Genomic DNA, 20,253 nt, shown 5'->3' on the forward strand with positions numbered 1-20,253 from the left:
TCCCATTCATTCCATTCATCGAGATGGGTAAGGGTGTTATATATTAAGCTTAACTGGGAGATTTCTTGTCTTGAGTATTAAAGTGGATGGCTTTCAAAAGATATATACATAGGTGTGATTGTTTAGATTGACAATACATCAGATATAACCCATCTTGAATATTATCCTAGATCTGTTTATGGATTTTATCTCTTCTGACATTCAAAGTATGACTTACCTCAACCCGAGTAAATAATTGACTATGTGTGTGTGACTTGTATACTTTGATGTATTAAAAGACTAAATTCAATTAGTAATCGCGTTGAAAGCTGGTACGTTAGGTATACAACTTCTACATGGTATGGCTTCATTTACAATAGTGAAATTCATAACTCAATAAAGGGTAAATGGTATCCTCAGTCTTAGGCATTACATGGTTGATGAAAAAGTAGCGTAGCCAGGAGTCATTTGTTTAGTATGAATGATTTAATTACTATATGTTAGTAATTGACTTTTCCATTAAGGAAGACATAATGATTACTATGAGATAAAATAGGATCATACTAAGTGAACAGATTTAAACAAAGAGGTTAAGGATATCTTATGAGGCTAACACACATATGATAAGGTCATTGGACGGGCATAAATAAGTTGGTATGTAATAGGGAGAGTTTAGTCATGGTACTTTTAATGGATTGATTCCATGACTAAATAATGTTGTAATTAATAGATGAATAATTAAAACTTAATTACAAATTATTTGAACCATAATTATATATGTTCAATCGGTCCCTTAGCTAGCTCGACACAACCCTTTATGGATTACATTTGAATTGATACAGTGAATGAATGAAAACGACGAATTAAATAAATAAATTGCATGTATCATTATTCGTATTGAATGCGTTCCCAGATGACTTAGAGATTAAATTAATTTCTTTGATTGAATTATTATTTAATTGATTTTAATTAAATAATTGAAGTTCAAGTGAAAATTAAATTAATTAGTCATTGTAGTTTTGTTGAACAAGACAATTAAATCTATTTATTCATAGATCCTAACATGGTAAAGTCATCTAGATTTTAACGACATTACAATTGAGTTGAGAAAATAAATTTAATTGAGTGAATTAATTAAATTTATTTAAAATAAATAATATTTTGATAATAGAAAATTGATTACCAAGTTGGATAAATTTAATTGAGTGAATTAATTACATATAATTGTATCTACACGAGACAAACCCAATAGGCTCATCTAGCATGTGATAGACGACAACCCTATTTCCTAGAAGAGGGTGGTATCGTCCATACTTTGTGTATTTTCTATTAAACTATTACTATTTTGTTATCTCTTGTTCAACTAGAACTCTCGTGTTTGTTCCCTATAAATAGATACCATGTGTTAGGTCGAAATATACCAGAGTAAACGTTGTTACTATGTCGTTTGTTAGTGAGATTTAATTCCACAAATAAATTCTATATTCCGAGAGAGCTCAATTTAGGTTTCTAGCCCACAGAGAGAATTAATTTTCCCTATCAGAAAATAAATAAGTTTTCATTATGTGAATTTAGTTCATGAATCAGAGTCCAGTCTCTAAGCAAACCTAGTGTTTGAGAATAATGGAAAAGATCATGTTAACAGAAAGTAAAAAAAAAAAAATATTTCCGACTAAGTCGCTTAACCCAAAACACAAATACTAATTTGGTAAATGTTTATTGGTATAAAAAACATAATAATTTGATTTGGTAAATATATTTAAATATTGCTGTCAAATATTATAATTTTCAATAATATTAATCATGCATAATTATATTTTATAACATAACAAATTATTAATTTAATAAAATTATTTGATATTATAATTTTATTTTAATAAAAAATTAACATTACAATATATATTACAATTTATATCTTACTATAATATTTTTAATAGTATAAAAGATAAATATTTTAATAATATAAATAAGAATATTTGTATAAATCTTGTTTAGTTTTATTTATCTTTTTAACTCTAATGTGCGACTATTCACTCTTATATATTTAAATTATTTTTATTAAATATTAAATATTATTATTATTAAGTTTATATAAAATATAATTATTTTAAAATATTAAATTATTATAAAATAAATTTCTATTATAAAAAATACATTTATAATATTTAACAACAAATATAATTTTCAAAAGTCATTTTGTTTAAATAATTCATTTCCTTATATACTTAGCCCAATTAAACTTGAGAGCGAGCCCACATTTGCCGCCCAAAGTCCAAACTCGTTTCTATCTTTTGGGCTTTTAGTGGTTCACAATAATTAAAAATACGATTAAAAATATTAATATGTTAGTCAATTGAGTTTTAGTTTAATTAACATGAATATTATTATTAATATAGAAAGACGTGAGTTCGAGTGTACTGAAATTTATTATCCTTTAATTTATTTACGAGTTGAAATAGATCATAAATAATTTTAGATTTTATCTCAAAAATATTATTAAAGAAAAATGATACCATGATGTAATTACTAATGATGTGGACGTCTATGGTAAATAGCAGAATAAATAATAAAGCAAGAGAATGTTTGCATAATTACTAATTATTCCTCCTCCTCTCCCTACTCCCTCACTTCAACATTCCTCCGCTTATCTCTCTGCCAAACTTCTCCACTTTCTCTGGTAAGTCTCTCTTTCTTACATCACCTTATTCATGCTTCTGCCTCTTCAAGCCTTCCAGGTTTCCTCCCTATTTACTTCTTCTACCACTCTGCTTTGCTCTTCTTTACTCTTTTTGAGTTTTTTTTTTTTTTTTGTGATTCTTGGCTTCAAACATTTAGCTTCTTCAGAGCATCTACACAAATGGGTTTTGTATTTTAGCTTCTCTCTGTAGATTGTTCACTGTTTAGTTTAGTTTTGAGTTGGTTTCATTCATGGAACTCAAGTGGAATGTTCCCGTTTTTCGCCCCTGGATACCCTCAAAATTACCTTCGCTGCCACTCTTGCTAATGCTAGTACTATCTCTGTGTCTCTTTAGCCCTACTAAGTGTCTTGATCTTGACCCTGACGACAAATCCTCACTGTTATGCTTTAATTCATCAGTTCAAGACCCTAACCGGAGCTTAGCAACCTGGGTGGGGTCGAATTGCAGGAATTGGACTGGTATTTCTTGTGAAAACCGAACCGGTCGTGTTGTCTCTGTGAACCTGGCTAATATGAACTTGTCCGGTAAAGTGCTCCCTTGTTTATGTAACCTATCATTTCTTGAATACTTGAATTTATCCGGGAATAATTTCAATGGCACAATTCCAACATGTTTTGGTCAATTGGCTAGTCTTAAAACAATTGATCTTAGTCACAATAGCTTTAGTGGGGTTCTACCTGATAATATCACTAGACTTGGGCAATTGAGAGAACTTGTCTTGAATGGAAACCGGCAACTCGGTGGTGATTTGCCGTGGTGGATCGGTAACTTCTCAAGTAATTTGGAAAAACTTGATTTGAGTTCAAATTCATTCAATGGGGAGATGCCTGACAGCTTATTTCATTTGAAGTCTTTGAGGCATTTGGATCTCGGATACAATTATATATCAGGGAATGTTCATGAGTTTTATCAGTCATTGGAGTTTCTCGGTCTTGCTTCAAATAAGTTGTTTGGTACTTTACCTTGTTTTTCTGCTTCTACAAAGAGTCTAACTGTTCTGACATTGGCCAACAATTCTCTTGTTGGAGGAATACCTACTTGTATTGCCTCATTGGAAGCATTGGCACATCTTAACCTATCATTTAATCACCTGAGTTATGGCATATCTCCGAGACTCGTGTTTACAGAAAAGCTGCTTGTATTGGATTTGAGTTTCAATGATTTATCAGGCCCTCTTCCGGGGAAAATTGCTGAGGCAACTGAAAAATCAGGCCTTGTTCTTCTCGACCTCTCTCACAACCGGTTTTCTGGTAAAATCCCATTGAAGATCACCGAGCTGAAAAGCTTGCAAGCATTGTTTCTTTCTCATAATCTTCTTACAGGGGAAATCCCAGCAAGGATTGGAAATTTAACTTATCTCCAAGTGGTCGATCTGTCGCATAACTCCTTATCAGGTTCAATTCCATTAGATATTGTTGGGTGTTTTCAGTTACTTGCATTGATACTCAACAACAACAATCTTTCCGGTGAAATTCAACCTGAGCTCGACGCATTGGATAGCTTGAAGATATTGGATGTAAGCCACAACATGATATCTGGTGAAATCCCACTAACCTTGGCAGGGTTAAAATCACTGGAGGTTGTAGATTTGAGCTCCAACAACCTGTCTGGAACATTGAATGATGCGATAACCAAATGGTTGAACCTCAAGTATCTTTCCCTAGCTCATAACAAATTTAGTGGGAATCTACCCAGCTGGTTATTCACATTTGAAGCAATTCAGGTGATCGATTTCTCTGGGAACAAATTCTCGGGCTTCATACCAGATGGTAACTTCAATATTAGCTTCCGCAGTAACAATGGTAACAGTGTTAGAGACCCTAAAGTGCCATTTATTTCAGTTAAAAGTGTTGAGATAAAAGTCTCTGCCATGGTCATTGATACTAGTGAATTAAGCTTCAATTTTAAGGTGTCCTCGATGGTTGGAATTGACTTATCGGATAACTTGTTACGGGGCGAGATTCCAAATGTTCTCTTTGAAGTAGAGGGATTGGAATATCTAAATTTATCATATAACTATCTCGATGGACAGCTTCCGAGTTTGGAGAAAATGTGGAACTTAAGGGCCTTGGATTTGTCACATAATTCCTTATCTGGCCAGATTCCTGGAAATATCTCAACCCTGAAATATCTGATACTCTTGAATTTGTCATATAACAGTTTCTCTGGATCTGTTCCTGTTAACCAGGGATATCAAAGATTCCCGGGAGCATTTGCTGGTAACCCGGACTTATGTGTGGAGTCATCTGGTGAGGGATGTGAAAGAGGAAGCCCCCCTGCAGAGCCTGGGAAGACATTTGAAGAAGTTGAGGGACCAATATTGGTTTGGGTGTTTTGTGTAAGTGCCTTTGTTAGTTTCTATTTAGGTGTTGTGGGACTCTTCTGTTCGGCTCGAGCTAGGAGTTACATCCTTCAGACAAAAGTTTAATGCAGTGAATGGTTGCTTCTATACATTTTTCCATTTCATTGTCTCTACACTTAGAAGATCCAAATATTGAATTTACCAGTTCTGTATATGATAGCATCCAGCTATTAAGATTGAATGAGTTGGTTTTGAATGATTAGATTGTTATGCCATTCATGAACTTGTTCTACTGCAACAGTTTTGCTAGGAAGAGAAGCCAAAGGGTTTAAATTTAAAACACGTCTTTGTGGTTCTGGTCACTTATGAAAAGTTTACACTTCCTAGTTTCAAATTTCAACATAACATTTCTCATTGAATTGTTAGAAGTGGATTTTGAATATGTTATCCTAATGTTACGGTTTCAAGCTGCTCCTTTTGTCACCTAATTATCTTGGATTTTTGGTGTTTCTATTTTTAGGTTAATCATCTAGTGACTAAAAAAAACAAAATTGAATAGTTGAGTAATTATTTTGTAATTTTTCATTGTCGGGTATCCAAAAAGGAAATTTATGAATAACTAAGTGACGATTTTATAACTCCTCATTACTAGGTGATAAAAAAAATAATTGGGTGACTATTGACTACTAATGTAGTGTACCCTATAACTTATTTGTACTTAATATCTACCCTATTATATTAGTTCACCCTATAGTTACTTTAGGCCATAATAAGCATCATTACCCGGGTCCTATCAAGAACTCTACATATTCACTTCTTAGTTCTTTTAGGGCTCTTTTCTCTTTATCTTTCTCCATCTCTTTCTTCACAAGAAATCCATTTTTCTCCAAACTTCAGCTGCTTATATCATTAACTTTTTGTCCCATCTTAAATAGGGTGAACCAACTAACTCTGCCGTCCACCAAACCTTGCATCAACATAATTGCTTAACGGGTAAAAATACCTCTGTAACACCCCTAATACCATTGTACTATAAAAGTGGTAATAAATTGAGATTATGAACAATTGATTTTTCAATAAAGTAAAATAAAGAAACGAAGGTAATAAAAAGATAAGTATGTTGTGACATGTTAAATTTAAGGTAGGGATTAGATTATAAAAATGTCAAAGTTTTGAGACACAAGCACAATTATTCAAGATTCAAAGGGGTTGAGGTGTAAATACAAGAAAAGTTGAAGGACCAAAACTGAAATTAAATCGATTTCTTATGATAGGAAACTAAAAAGTCTGGACCAAATTGAATAAGAGAAGGAAATATGGGGGACTAAATTGTAATTGTTCCAAAAAGTGAGGCACGGCCAGTAAGTAGAAAAATTAGGAAGGTTCAAGGGTAAAATAATCATTTTAAAAAATAGATAATTGTTTGGTATAATGATGATGGATGAAAATTGCTAGAAAATAATTGGTTGATTAATATTAATTAAAAAATATTTTAATATTTTAATTAATTAAAAATAATGAGATATTTTTGAAGAAATATGTAGAAATTTCTTCCATTTTCTTCATGCTTCTCAAGTTGGCTATATGTATGCAAAGGAGATTTTCATTTCTTTACAATTTGGTCCCTTGCTAGAAAATCTTACTTTTTCTCTCAAATTCTTTGATAATTTTCATAGCCACTTAAAAGGAGAAGTGAAGTAGAGATACAAAGAGTTAGGATATCATCTTGTAAGAAAGAAATTAGATGTGGAAGTGGAGAAAGTTGTGAAAAAAGTGAAGAGATTAGGGAGACAAGGTAAGTACTTCAAGTACTTTAATTTATTTAATTTTATTCCAAGTGTAGAGAATGTTAAATATTTTAATTAATTATGAATGTACAAATATTATGTATTAAATTAGTGCACTAAAGTAGTAAAGAAAGGACTAAATTGTAAAGTAAACAAAATAAGATATGTGGAATGGAATGTTGAAAAGATAATATAAATGAAGTGTGATGATATAGTGATTACATAAAAAGTGAATGTGTGATGACAGTTCCAAGTTACATTGAATTTATGATAATGGGACTAAATTGTAAAGAGTGAAAAAGTTTGTGATTTAAATAAAGTATGAGAATAAAGGCTTAAAATGGAGTGTTAAGTGTTAGTGAATTGATGTTAGGGTAAAATTATAATAAATAATGAATTTTCATGATGATAGGGATTAAATTGTAAACTCTTGAATATTTATAAATGAAACAATTTAATATGTGAATAAGGATAATGTGATGAAAGTTTAATAGATGTGTTATGAGATAATGAAATATGCTTAAAGTATAATAAAAGTGAAATCGTGGAAAAATATGGAATTTTTTATGATGACAAGGACTAAATTGTCAAATTTGAGATAATATGTAGATAAAATAATAAAAGTGAAATACATAAAAATTTTGTGTGAAACAAAGATATATTATAATGAATTATTTGATTAAAGTGCTTATGTATTGAAAAATAAATTTCATAACATTAGGGACTAAATTGAAGTAAATACAAAATTTTAATTACGAACATAAGTGAAGCTAATTGTAGAATCTGAATACTTTTATTAATCTTATAAAATTTACTGAAATGAAATGGGTTTATGAAGAAATAACCCAGATTGAATTTTTCTTTAATTTTCTAAACATAAAATCGTTAAATGGTATCGATACTAGGTTAAAGGTATTGATACTTTAAGCCAAATACAAATACTTTATAAAGTATTGATGCTTCGGGCAAATATATTCATCAAAATAGTTTTGGACATCAGTAGTGATTTAACTTTGAAAATTCACCACAAATTATAGAGATCAATTTAAAGGTTGAATTAAATATGGGATTTAAGCTTAATAAATCTAGTTTTGCATAAAAGAAACGGTGTAAGCAATGGAATCGTAGATTATGAGATATAAGACTTTGAAAATTATAGGGAATCGAGTTTCCCTATTTTGACTTTGAAAATTTATTATAAATGGTACAAAAACATTTAAAAGATGAAATTTATATTTTTAAAGATTGATGAGTCCATTTTCATGAGAAACAAACGACATTATAATATGAACCTTGTACTGAAAGATAATTAATTTTTAATAGAGAAGGGTCAAAGCTGCCTAGAAGCAAAAGATGGGAAATTTAAAGAATTTACTGTATTAATTGAGTTATGTGGAAATTCTGAAAATTTTATGGTAAAAATTTCATTGAGTCTAATTTCAGAGACAACAAGCAGATCTTAATTCGGAATCCTATAAACCAAGATAATTTATAATTTAGTGATTGTCACTTAAATGGACAACCTTAATAAGAGTGTGTATATGTCATTGGGCTAGAAAAGCCAAAGGAAAATATTGAACACTAAATGTTTGAGTAAATGCTCTCAAATATGTTCAAGTATGAATAAAGAGATTACAAATGAAGAGGGGATCCTCTATTTATAGTTGAGCTCTCCCAGAGTCAACGATATAGATTGAGTTATATCAACCATCAAGATTAGTTCTCGTCTACAATAGGAGAGTCCTAAGGGATTTAAATTCTATACATGTTTATCCTTTAAGATTTTACAATAATTATCTTGGTAAAATACAATTTACTGGAGGGTTTCAACTTAACTATGATTCAAGTAGATGGGATACTGTTTCCATTCCATGAATTGGGCCAGTTTTAGTGGAGCGAATGAGCCCCATTTCATCTGTTGACCTCTAGAGACGTTCCGAGAAATCTTAATTGATGTTATATACATAAGCATACTATACTCTAAATCAAATGTACATATACATATGTATACACGTACAAGAAGGATGTGGAATAGAGAAGAGGAGGAAAAATAGTAGAAAAGTGTGATGCTAATCAATTGAAATAAGTGATAGATTTGCTATACATAAGAGTAGTATAAATGATTTGTTGAAACATTAAGTGAATACTTGTTATCTGGTGTATTAATGGACTTATTTGTAATACTTTAGTAGTTGTGTAATTTTATAATTTGTTTGAGAAATCATATGATATCGAAATTGCAAATAGATGTATATGAATAATATGACATAGTAATTAAATTACAAATAGGCCCTAAATGACCTATAAATCATTGAAAGAACTAATAAAAGCTCTATTAAAAACTTGGAATGAAAACGAAAATTTTATATTAGATATAAGTTGTTCTACTAACTTGATTAGGAAGGGTAATTGAACTGAATTTCTCTGAAAGTTGCTTTGGCAACGAATGTAACATTTCGATGCTTGGACCCGACAAGTGGGTTGAGTATGAGGTGTTACAACCTCTTCAATCCTTCTAAATTTCAATATTAACAAATTTATCCCTAAAAACAAGAGTAATTTAATTACGCCAACTTAAAAATGAGCAAGTAAGGGTCCAATGTTAATGTTTTTCATTTATATAATTTTGATTGGTATAATAATATATTTAGACTTCAAAGTTTACACATTCCATCTATTTTATATATAGTTTTGAAGATATAGTCTTTTTCATTGATTCTTTTTGAATTTTTAGATATTTTTAATTTTTTATTTTTTTAGTTAATCTTTTTAGAATCAAGACCAAATTGACAAAATATATATACATCAATTGTTTAATTTGTTATTATACCAATTAAAATTATACAATTAATAGAAAACATTAATAGCGTGATTAATTGTACCTAATTGCTTTCTTTTGAAATAAAAAAAATATTAAATTACTTCGATGTTTTTGAGAAAGACTATTTTGCTTTATCAAAATTGAGAGGGGCTTGAGGTGTTTTTACCTTGCTTAATGTACCAAAAGAAATATTTACTTTTTTTTATTCATTCTAGTTGGAGGCCAATTGTGCTGCACATCAAAGGAAATTTTTAGATTTCAAAAGCGACTTGAGGATATGACAAGTGTCACATTTTATTCTTTTACTACGTTCTATAATACACTTGGCAAATTCTTAACTTATAGAGTCTAAAAAACCTCATAATGTTTAACTTATTTTGTTAAGTCAATGTCAGTTAAGTGAACTTTCTTGTTTAATTCAGTTAAAGATTAAGTTAAAATGGTCAAGTAAATTAGTCATCAGTTATTGAATTCATAATCAAACCAACCTACATTTAACCAACTTAATATGGATAAAATTTCGATACACTGCCAGTAAAGTTTAGATTAAAATTTTGAAGTGTATTATAGGGTGTAATAAAAAAATAAAAAATAATTATATAAATAAATACGATAATTGTCACACTCTCAATCCGCTCATGGAATTTTAAAAAATCTTACCTAGTCCCCTCCTAAAAAGGAATTATCCCTATGATTAAAACAAAAATACTACTAATTAATAATACTATTTGGTACATTGTGGTCAATGGAAAGAAAATATTCCAAAAAAAAAGTGATGAACAGCAAACACTCCCCACCAAGACTCTGAAAAAGAATATTAGGAATAAATAAAAGGAAGAAAGAATTTTTGTAATTTTTGCAAGTATGGTAATTAGGATTTATATCCATACAGAAGCTACAGATTGCTAAAGGTAAAAGGGGCACTTACTAATTCATTATTGGCCAGCAAATTCAGTGCCAAAATTTCTACTCTGATGTCAACAACTTTGCATAACAGCTCAAAGGAAGCCAAAATTTGGGTGTGCCATACTAACAACTTCAACAGCAGCAGAACGTTAGTGACCATATTTAATCTTCCACAACCTTCGTATGTGCCCTAATATCTGATTGGACCATCCAAACTCCCACATGCAAACTGTAAAAGGTAACAACAAAGCGCGGCAAAGAAATAGATTGTTTGGAAGTTAGAATACATGTACATTTGCATGCGTTAATTCGTATGTGCACAAAAAGATACCAAACTAACTGCTCTGCATTACAGGCCATGCAAAGACAGACAGAGTGGGTAACCATAAACACAAAAACTAGACCCCTGTTCCACAGATCAGTACGGGAAAAGGGAAAGGAAAACTATAGCTAGCTAATGGAATAAGCAGATGCCTTCTAAAGATTCAAAAAGCACAAAGTTGTCAAGTGAATAACACCATATTGTATAATCTAAGAAATGTTCTTTAAAAGTGTTAGGGCAAGCATCCAATGGGGTATGCCCATGCATACACTTGTATTTGTGTGCTTCACTGCTTCTCTGCGTGCATTCTGTAAAAAGAGAGTAGCCTCTTCCATATATATATAATTGTATTAATGTTTTACAATCAACAAATGAAAAAAGTGCGCCAGCTTTTGATTCATTAAATCACTTTTGAAAGCGCTGTGACCAAAATGAAAAATAAATAAAGCTCCACTTATTGTCACTTTTACTACTAATTTCGCTTCCATGAAAGTTACCAAAAACATAAGCATGCTGTAAATAGTAATATCATATTTTATAAAACAAGCACACCATTAAAAAATTTAATATGTAACACAATGTTCTGTGTAACAATAAAATCCCAACTGTTGTTATTCAGTTAATTTTCTATTTTCAACTATTTCAAAATTATTATTTAGTTTTACCAAGACACTTTATTTTTGGTTTCCAGGCAGAAAGCAAAAGGCAAATGTAGCTAAAGGAGGCTAAGTATTTTATTGAAAAGAAACCCGAGTTTTCAACTAACTCGCTCATGCAACTAGTTTAGCCATTACCTGTCGAACAATTGGATTGATCGACGTTGTGAATTCTTCAGTCATTCCTTGCCAAACAACCTTCCCCTCATGGAGAAACAATAACCTATAAGCAGATATAAGATTGTTTGAGTAAGGCATCTCACATCATAGCAAAACCAATTACAACATCATAACAAAACCTGTCAACTGCTCTCTTAATGGTACTATGTTGATGAGTAACAACCACATAAGAGGCAATCTTTCCAGGTTCCCCAATGGCATCCTCATCCTTTGTATGGACGGAGCGTATGAGATCTTCAACAACAGTTGATGCGATTGGATCAAGTCCGGCAGTTGGTTCATCATATAAAAGCACCTGTCCAGGATAACAAAAGTTGCTTTTTACAGACCAAAACCAGGGCAGACTAGAAATCAATGCATAATAGGCCAAACATTTAATTACCAAGCCTGCTTTGACACTAAAGTACTAGCCAGTCCAGTTGGTATAATAAATACAAGCAGGAAAACCTAATAGCTTCCACTGCATTACTTGCTGATATATTGAAACTCAAGAGTTTGCCTACATTATGAGGACTCTTCATTTCCCAAATGTACCCTTGTCAAACACTTATGTTCAAGACATATTTGGACATGGGCATGGGGATCCTACCCCCAAATATATAGAGAACCTTAGAAAAAAATTAAGCATACCTCTGCTGGACCCATGTCTGCATCCAGCAGTCACCCGAATCTAGGAGAGATTTTGTCATGCTCTCCCTTTTGGATATAGACAAGAGCATGATTTTCAAACTGAGGCCTTATTTTATGATATTAACGAAAAAAAAAATTGCAAAAACTTAAAGAGTGCTAACTAAAAGGGGCTTAACCCTATCTAAAGCAGCTAAACTTAAGTACAAGTACAACTATGATATAAAACAATAAAAGGGGGGGGGGGGGGGAGAAAGAGTTCAACCAAATTAAAGAGTCACATATAGCCAAGAGTAAGCATGTCTCAAACCCTCATTCTACATTGAAGCAACAATGAAATAGTATAATTATTTTACTACATCAATGTGGATGATGTGAAGCTTGACTGGCACAGCCGCATAAGCCTTCAAGCTACTCAGCTTTGACATTTTCTACCAGCCCCAATGGTCAAGATATGACCTACCTTAAGGTAAATTAATAAAAAGAAAAGAAAAATAGATCTCAGAAGCAAAGCAACTAACTCTTCCTCTCCAGTACAGGTTAAATTTTTGCATCATCGGGCCTTTTGAAAGTTCTACTTATCTTAAAAACATCAGTAGTTTTAAGCAACTCTACAAATGACCTTATTGCTTAGGTCAAACCATAACTTTCAAATTTTCAATCTTCCATATAGATCTCTCTAATCTACTCGCAAGAATGCCAGAATAAGAAGCCCAAAGAAACTGCAACGACTCTGAAATAGTAAGATTCTAGACTTACTGCATTCAATTAGAATACAGATATAATCAGATAAATGAGGAAGTTTAAATTTCTAGCTTTGTTCATCTGTTATCTACATTCAAATATAAATAACTTGCAGTCATTGCCAGTTAAATAAATGGCAGATCAAATGAAAACTGATTTTATAAATTATTGAAGTTAGGTTTGGATTAAGATGGCAGAAATAACATATATTACATGCAGGTATAATGCAGGCACAAGATTATTAGCAAATTAGATAAATCTGCATGGATTTTGATGAAAAAAATGTTAGAACGTATACCATAGGATTGCAATTTTTCCAGACGATTTAATCTTCAAATTAGCCCCCTCCAAGAAAAACAAATACCAAGAACTGTCACTGGTAGAAGCTATGAAATATCTACACAGACTTCAATAACAGGGGTTGAAATGCAGACAAAATTCCATCTTCTTACAGTTCAGGATTAAAATATGATAGCAAACTAGATCAGCTGGATGCTAGTTGACGTCAACTTTTGTGTGGTTCAACTGATTTGGTTTGCAAGACTGCATATATTTACCTTAAGATCCAAAAAGAGGTAGCTACAAGATGTGCAAACTTTGGTAAAAAAATTATTACGAAGGTATTACAAAAGATCCACCATCCATTAGTTCCCAAGAAATATACCTCTGGCTCAATTGATTCTTTGGTGATATCACAAATTATAGAACGAGCTAAAGCAACTCTTTTCTTCATTCCTCCAGACAACTCAGAAGGTAACCTTTCCTCAACTCCCTGAAAAGAACATCTAGTTCGTTTTTTAGTTCAGCTGGAAACTTAAAGATAAGACATCTACAGTGAAAAAGGAGGTACGGAGATGAAGGTTTTCGCTTGTTACATGATACTGCTATCAGCACTAATAAGTAACAAGCAGAAAGTCTATGATAACTGATATTCAGCAAGGAATCAAATCAGTGATGAAAAACAAATTATTACAGTTCATTATTGCTGTTCAGGCCAAGAAATTTGAAATGCAGGCACACCTTTAAGCCGACATCAGCCAAGTTCTCTGTTACAAGCTTTGAGATTTGATCACTAGACATGCTTGAGTTTTCATATCTAAGAATTAATAAACACAATCATTAATCAACTCATCTAATTTCTTATTCTGGAAAAGGGAAAATTGAATCCAAGATAACCCCCTAAATTACAAGGAGGAAAAAGGTAATGTATTTCTAAGAATAATTTATACTGTCTCTTACAAAAGGAAACCAACATTTTCACGAACAGTCAAAGAATCAAAAAGTGTTGCACTCTGAAAAACCTGTTAAAGAAATGGAAATAAAGATATGGGTCATAACACCAACAAATCATCTCGAAACCCTCCAATACAGTACTTGAAGCTTAAGTAAAATTTTACCAGTCCAATTCGAAGACCAGATATCTCATCATCACCAACCAAGCCCAATCTTTTTCTGCCTCGAATATATACCTCACCCTGCAAATACAAATTATGCATTCTGTATATACCGAACCAAGTAATAACAAATATATATACAACACAGTTATATAACCATGCTCAATATGCATTACTCACCCTGTCTGGAGCAAGAAGTCCAGCAATAATCTTCAGAATGGTAGATTTCCCAGTGCCAGAAGGACCAATAATTCCAACAGCTTCACCATGCCTAATCTATCGAACCAGGGGAAAAGTTAGGAATCAACAGATAAGAGAGAAAGTTTAAGAGAAAAAAACACAACATAAAACTACAAAATGACCTGAAACTTTAAAAGGAAAAAACTTGAGCTATGATCATACTCAGGGAATGATTTTGACCTAGATGGCATACACTGGGATACGAGTATCCAACACAAAATGTCTGCATTTCTGTCTCACCATTTTAGAATTCTTAGACATGGGGAATTTGTCAAAAGGGATCCAAATTAGGATATGAGCACATATGCATCATGGAGAAATAGAACAAGATATGCGTATATGACCATAAACTGTAAACATATACTTGGCACAAATATTTAAAGATGTAACAAAGTTATGGTTAACATGATGCTTATATATTCCATTTTCTCTATGGCACAAACTGTTAGGTATAGTTTAGCAGCCTTAAAGTATCCTCATTTCAACGTGTTTTGGCTGTGAGCAAATGATTCTCTTAAAAGGTGCAGGACCCACATCATTAGACACAATTTGTCCAGTCTGATTTGAGATGGACTGATAAAGAGGAGCTTCGGTTCAATATATAACTAGGTACAATCTTGAACCAAGATGGCATATTATATGACATTCTTTTACTCTCTATCCTTCTTGTTGATATCAGAAAACACATGCTATCAGAACATCAAATTTGAAGTGGACCAAATTTCCAGTTTTTCATGTCAAACGTTGAGTGCATACCAACCATGATTGATAGGCAACAACGATCTAGATAACCAAGGACCATTACACTTACTAGACTACCAGCAAGGCAGCCAATGAGTTGTCAATATCTCCAGCCATCAACCATGTTTGACACAGATCCAAAATTCTTGTCAGTATCAAGCTGTCATAGAATTACTCAGCCAAGCATCTCAAGTCTGAGCATCATAGATTAAAACCAATTATTGTAATCATGTCATCGCTTTATACACCGATGAAAGAGGACATTAATAATAAAAACTATGAGGCTGAAAGAAGGGAAGATGGTACAGGAGAGGAAACAGACCAAACTAATCAAATTTAGAACCAAACAACCAGATAACTGGCCTTTAAGAATCAATGACAGCATGCAGCCTTAGCTTCAATCCTTTAATATTGTTCTAAAGAATCTCGAAACCCCAAAACACTAATGAAAAGAGAATATTCAATTGGGGAGTTTGAAGGTGACTAATAACTTGAAATGACCCTCATATAATCCCCCAAGTACCTCTAGAATAAAAGAAAACATAAAAGCAAAAAAAATATATATATAACCTTGAAGCTCACACCTCGCAAGATGTGCTTTTCTCCAAATGATTTGTACACGTTTCGGCATTCAATGAGAACATCAGAATCATCTTCATGCTTCACTTCCTTGCTCCAATTCCCAGATTTAGATGATTCCTACAAACATATCCATGCAAATCACCACGGTGAGACTAGAAAACTAAATATATATATATATATATATATATATCTAAAATCAAGTCTTTAAGGTCCTAAGGCTATTTTACTTGAAACAAAAAATATATATAATATATGTTAGAAAAGATATTGCGATTTAGTTATTTGTTCATTTGTAATATACTGGTTAGGCTTTCCAATTTTGCAACTTTGCTTTATCCTTTTAGCAATTCTTTTTAAGCAAAAGCAAATAGCAAGAAGCAAACAGAGCCGAAATCCCCAAATGTAAAACAGGAAGGATATTTATGCGGTTCACTTTGCAGAAAGAAAAATTAAGCATAAAATTGGAAGTAAATGTTATCATCAAATGACACAGACGTCTAGCAGAAAATGGTAAACATAATTACATAAACAACTTGGAAACAAAAAAAAGAAATTACAAGTAATAGCAAGACACATAATATGTGCAAAGACAGTTTTAGCAAAGAAACACAATCAACACAATCAACTCAATCAAACTGCACAAATTTCAATCAACCTAAAGAAATTGCCAGAAATATCATTCTCAACTAAAATACCGAAAAATGAAGAAACTAACAAATGGGGTTAGCAGAAATATACTTACAGTGAATTCAGTTCCAGGGAATCCATCATGTCCCAAGTTCCTAGTAGGTGCCATAAAAGCACGGATAATATTTCTTTGCTCGTTCATCCACTTTATTTGACAACAAAATTTGCTTCTTTTTATACCCAAATCACAATTTTTAGTTAATGTTGTTTTAATAGGAGATAACCCCAATGAACTTGACAAAAGAACAGTATAAGTCATTTTTTTTAAGAAAACGAAAAGGTTGAAGATTACTTTGAAACCCTCAAAAAGTAATAGAATATCATTATTTTGAAGCCGAAGTTGCGAAGAGAGTTAAAATTGGAGTTCTGGGTACTGGAAATAGTGATTTAGAGAAGACCCAGAGGGGTCAATTCATCAAACAAAAAGATCTTCGATGTAGAACTAGTAAAGGGGTTTTGAATAAAGCGAGTCATAAATCTAACCTTAATTTTCAACGAAGGAAACAGAAGGAAATAAATGGAAAATATTTCCTTCCAATAATTTGGGCCTCTTTAACCAAAATATTCATATGGGTCAAATTTGATGATGGGATTATGCTTCTGACTTTACCAGGGAGTTTGCTTAAGCATAGGTTTAACATTTAATCATAAGTTCAGAATAAGGATCTTAGACATTAGCCCATAGCTTAATTCACCCAATTATCATCCACTCAACAATTTTTTTGCTAGGATAGTTTTTTTTAATAAGTAATTTATCAATTGTTTACTGAACTTTATGTATGTCATCCATATCACTCTCCTATTAATTTAGAAGAGAATCATTTTTTCTTATTTACGATATTGTTGAAAAAGCAATTTAGAGATAGAAATAAATGATATGGGTTGGAAAAGGTATATAAAATCAGTTAAAATCAGTTAAAGTCTATGAATAGGTAGAGAAGCTCACAGAGAAAGTTGTCTTGACCAAACTTTACCTACTGACAAAATTTCTACCATCCCAACAACAACACAAATCCGAACCAAATATGCAGTATGCCAATATCTCATTCATACCAATTTCATATTTACTAACAAAAATTGAAATACATGGAACTTATGAGAGAGATGGGTTTTGTAGCTATGCCTTTAGTTTTCTATAGAGTATTAATGGAGATGATTGCCATTTCTTAATTCTATTGAGTGCAATTCTGAGTGAATTCAATATTTTTTAGCTTATACTAATGTGTTAAATTTTTCAAGAAATTATAAAAGATGTTAAAAGGGTATGTTTGTTTCACAAAAAATGACTTATAAAAATATTTTTGCATTTTTTTGTTGTTTAAAGAAAACAATTTAGTTAAAGAAAAATGACTTACATGTCAATAAAAATAAATTTTTTTTAAAAAGAGCTCCACTATGAAATTAACTTAAATCAAGTTTAATATTATTATATTAATAATATTTTTATTTTATTTTTAAATGATTTAAAATTATTAAAATATTAATATAAAATATTATAATTTTTAATATTATTAAACATGCATATTTAATTATTTATATTTAATCATATAATAATTTATTAATATGATTAATATACTTTATTATTTTAATAAATTATTTAATATTTTAATTTTATTTTAATAATAAATTTTAAAAATAATAAATTTAAATAATATTCTTAACATATTATTGAAAATATTCAATATTAATATTTTAACAATAAATCTTTATTACATTTATAAATATATTAATAAAAATGTTTTATAGTATAAATGTTAAAATATGACACAAGTGTTGATCTAGTACCCTAAGTATAATATTTTATCCAAGTACATTTATATTTTTTCAAATAGATAGGTAAATAAAATCATTCATAAATTACATTAATATTTTTTATAATTATCCCCATATAATTTTTTGCATGCAAAGCAAAATTTAGCTAAAAGTACGAAGTATAAAAAAAATTTGACTTCAAAATTTTTTTCAAAGTTCAAAAATTCACGCATCCTTGTTTCTTCGAGCATGAGCCGTGAGCACGCCTTATTCTTTGACTTTTTCTTCTGAGTCCACGAAATACTCAAACTTTATTTTGTCCATAAAACCTCCATATGGCTTCCAAATGATTCCAACTCTCTTTTTATCCTACAAAATACAAAATTCAACCAAAAGATAGTTTACAAGCACATTAAGTCATCAAAACATATTGGAAACTTCTTAAAATATATGCAAACTTACACTCCAACAAAGCTCTTTGGTATGATGGAAGGATGTTTGCACTATCTTATAGTTTATCATTTTAGTGCTATTGGTGTGGTAGAGAAGTCTCGTGTCTCTAAGTCAATTTTATTAGAGTTTATTATGGGAAAAAATGAGTTAAATGTTATTAATAAACTTTAAATGTTTACTATAGATGGCTAAAAGCAAAAGTAAGTGTCATGAACTAAATATCTTATAACTTAAAAGAGATGAAAATAAGATAAATGCATTAGTAAGCAAAAAAGAATTTCACATGATAATAAACTTTAATAGTGTGTGGCTTAGTGAACTTACCTTAAACAATATTAAGGAAATTGATGATTTAAGCATGCTATAGTTCAAAGAAATGAAAATGATGTATATGAATCACTTAAAGATTAACAACTGTAAATAGGAAATGGGAAATGTGAAATGTGAAATGTGAAATAACATATCAATATATTATGGACTCTACTTGAGAGTCTTGAAATAGATATTTTCATTAAATGAATTGGTTAACAAACTGTTAATAGGTAAGTTGAGCCCTTACACTTTAATAAATCAAATTGAAACAATGAATAGTACTAAAATGTAGCTTGAATGAAACTAGCATGAAATCCATAGAATGGGCTCAACACTAATAAGGATTAAGATAAGTAAGTTTATCCCTGGCTACTTACTGAGCTTTTTAAGCTCATGCATTAGTTGTTTAAAACGCATAGGTTTGGACTTATCAAGAAGTCATGGTGTTAGCTTGAGAGCATCGCATCATGCATCGAGCTTTTAAGGTTGTAAATTCAAGTGTTTAAATATCATTTATATTGGGTTATTGGCATGTATAGAAAGACTTAGAATACTCTAGCAATTGTAAAGTTAAATGATGAACTTGAGCCTCTTTTGTGTTTCTCAAAAACAAATATGTATCTTTTGTTTTGGATGTGTCCATGCCAAGCTTTTAAGCTTAAATGAGTTTAAGATTTGATTTACAATGACAAGATTTATGTTGAAATGATATGGTGATGTTTGGGATATGTTTTGGAGTGATTTTAAGTGTTTTGGACAAACTCAGTGAGTCATGTTGCGACCACAGAGTTGCAACATCGCGAATTTGATGTCTGACATCACAACTTCTCTTTTCTCATGTCGTGACCTCATTAACATAGTCAGTCACGTCACGATGTCAAATGTTCCTCATCACAACATCGCACCTATTTCAGCACTACACTAATTAAAGTCATTTTGACCTTTCGGAGGTCGTTTTAAGTTCTGATCACCTCCGATTAACTTCAAATAAATCCTAAATGATTTTAAATTATTTTTAAAACTTTAAATATTGTCTAAAACATATTTTAATTGTTTTAGAAAAATGTTT

The 20,253-nt window shown here is 31.1% G+C and overlaps 2 protein-coding genes across 3 annotated transcripts; one reads left to right on the plus strand and one right to left on the minus strand.

The window, feature by feature from the left end:
- The first annotated feature begins 2,774 nt into the window (after positions 1 to 2,774).
- Positions 2,775 to 5,385, plus strand: LOC108454087 (receptor-like protein CLAVATA2). Its single transcript, XM_017752404.2, has one exon. The coding sequence runs from the start codon at positions 2,908 to 2,910 to the stop codon at positions 5,104 to 5,106; it is 2,199 nt and encodes a 732-aa protein (XP_017607893.1). The 5' UTR covers positions 2,775 to 2,907; the 3' UTR covers positions 5,107 to 5,385.
- A 4,767-nt stretch (positions 5,386 to 10,152) lies between these two features.
- LOC108454018 (protein TRIGALACTOSYLDIACYLGLYCEROL 3, chloroplastic-like) lies at positions 10,153 to 17,315 on the minus strand. Of its 2 annotated transcripts, XR_001866655.2 has the most exons (11): positions 16,723 to 17,315; positions 15,969 to 16,097; positions 14,598 to 14,693; positions 14,421 to 14,498; positions 14,263 to 14,324; positions 14,044 to 14,119; positions 13,688 to 13,795; positions 11,772 to 11,947; positions 11,611 to 11,695; positions 10,517 to 10,723; positions 10,153 to 10,392 (listed from the first exon to the last, which is right to left on the minus strand). XR_001866655.2 is itself a non-coding variant. In XM_017752305.2 (10 exons), the coding sequence occupies exons 1-10, from the start codon at positions 16,924 to 16,926 to the stop codon at positions 10,685 to 10,687; spliced, it is 1,053 nt and encodes a 350-aa protein (XP_017607794.1). In that variant the 5' UTR covers positions 16,927 to 17,315; the 3' UTR covers positions 10,433 to 10,684. The 2 variants fall into 2 exon arrangements, 1 of the variants encoding a protein (XP_017607794.1); XM_017752305.2 differs by lacking the exon at positions 10,153 to 10,392 and having other exon boundaries at positions 10,433 to 10,723.
- Between the last annotated feature and the right edge of the window lie 2,938 nt (positions 17,316 to 20,253).

This window comes from Gossypium arboreum, chromosome 4, assembly GCF_025698485.1.
Source record: "Gossypium arboreum isolate Shixiya-1 chromosome 4, ASM2569848v2, whole genome shotgun sequence".
NCBI classification, from domain to species: domain Eukaryota; kingdom Viridiplantae; phylum Streptophyta; class Magnoliopsida; order Malvales; family Malvaceae; genus Gossypium; species Gossypium arboreum.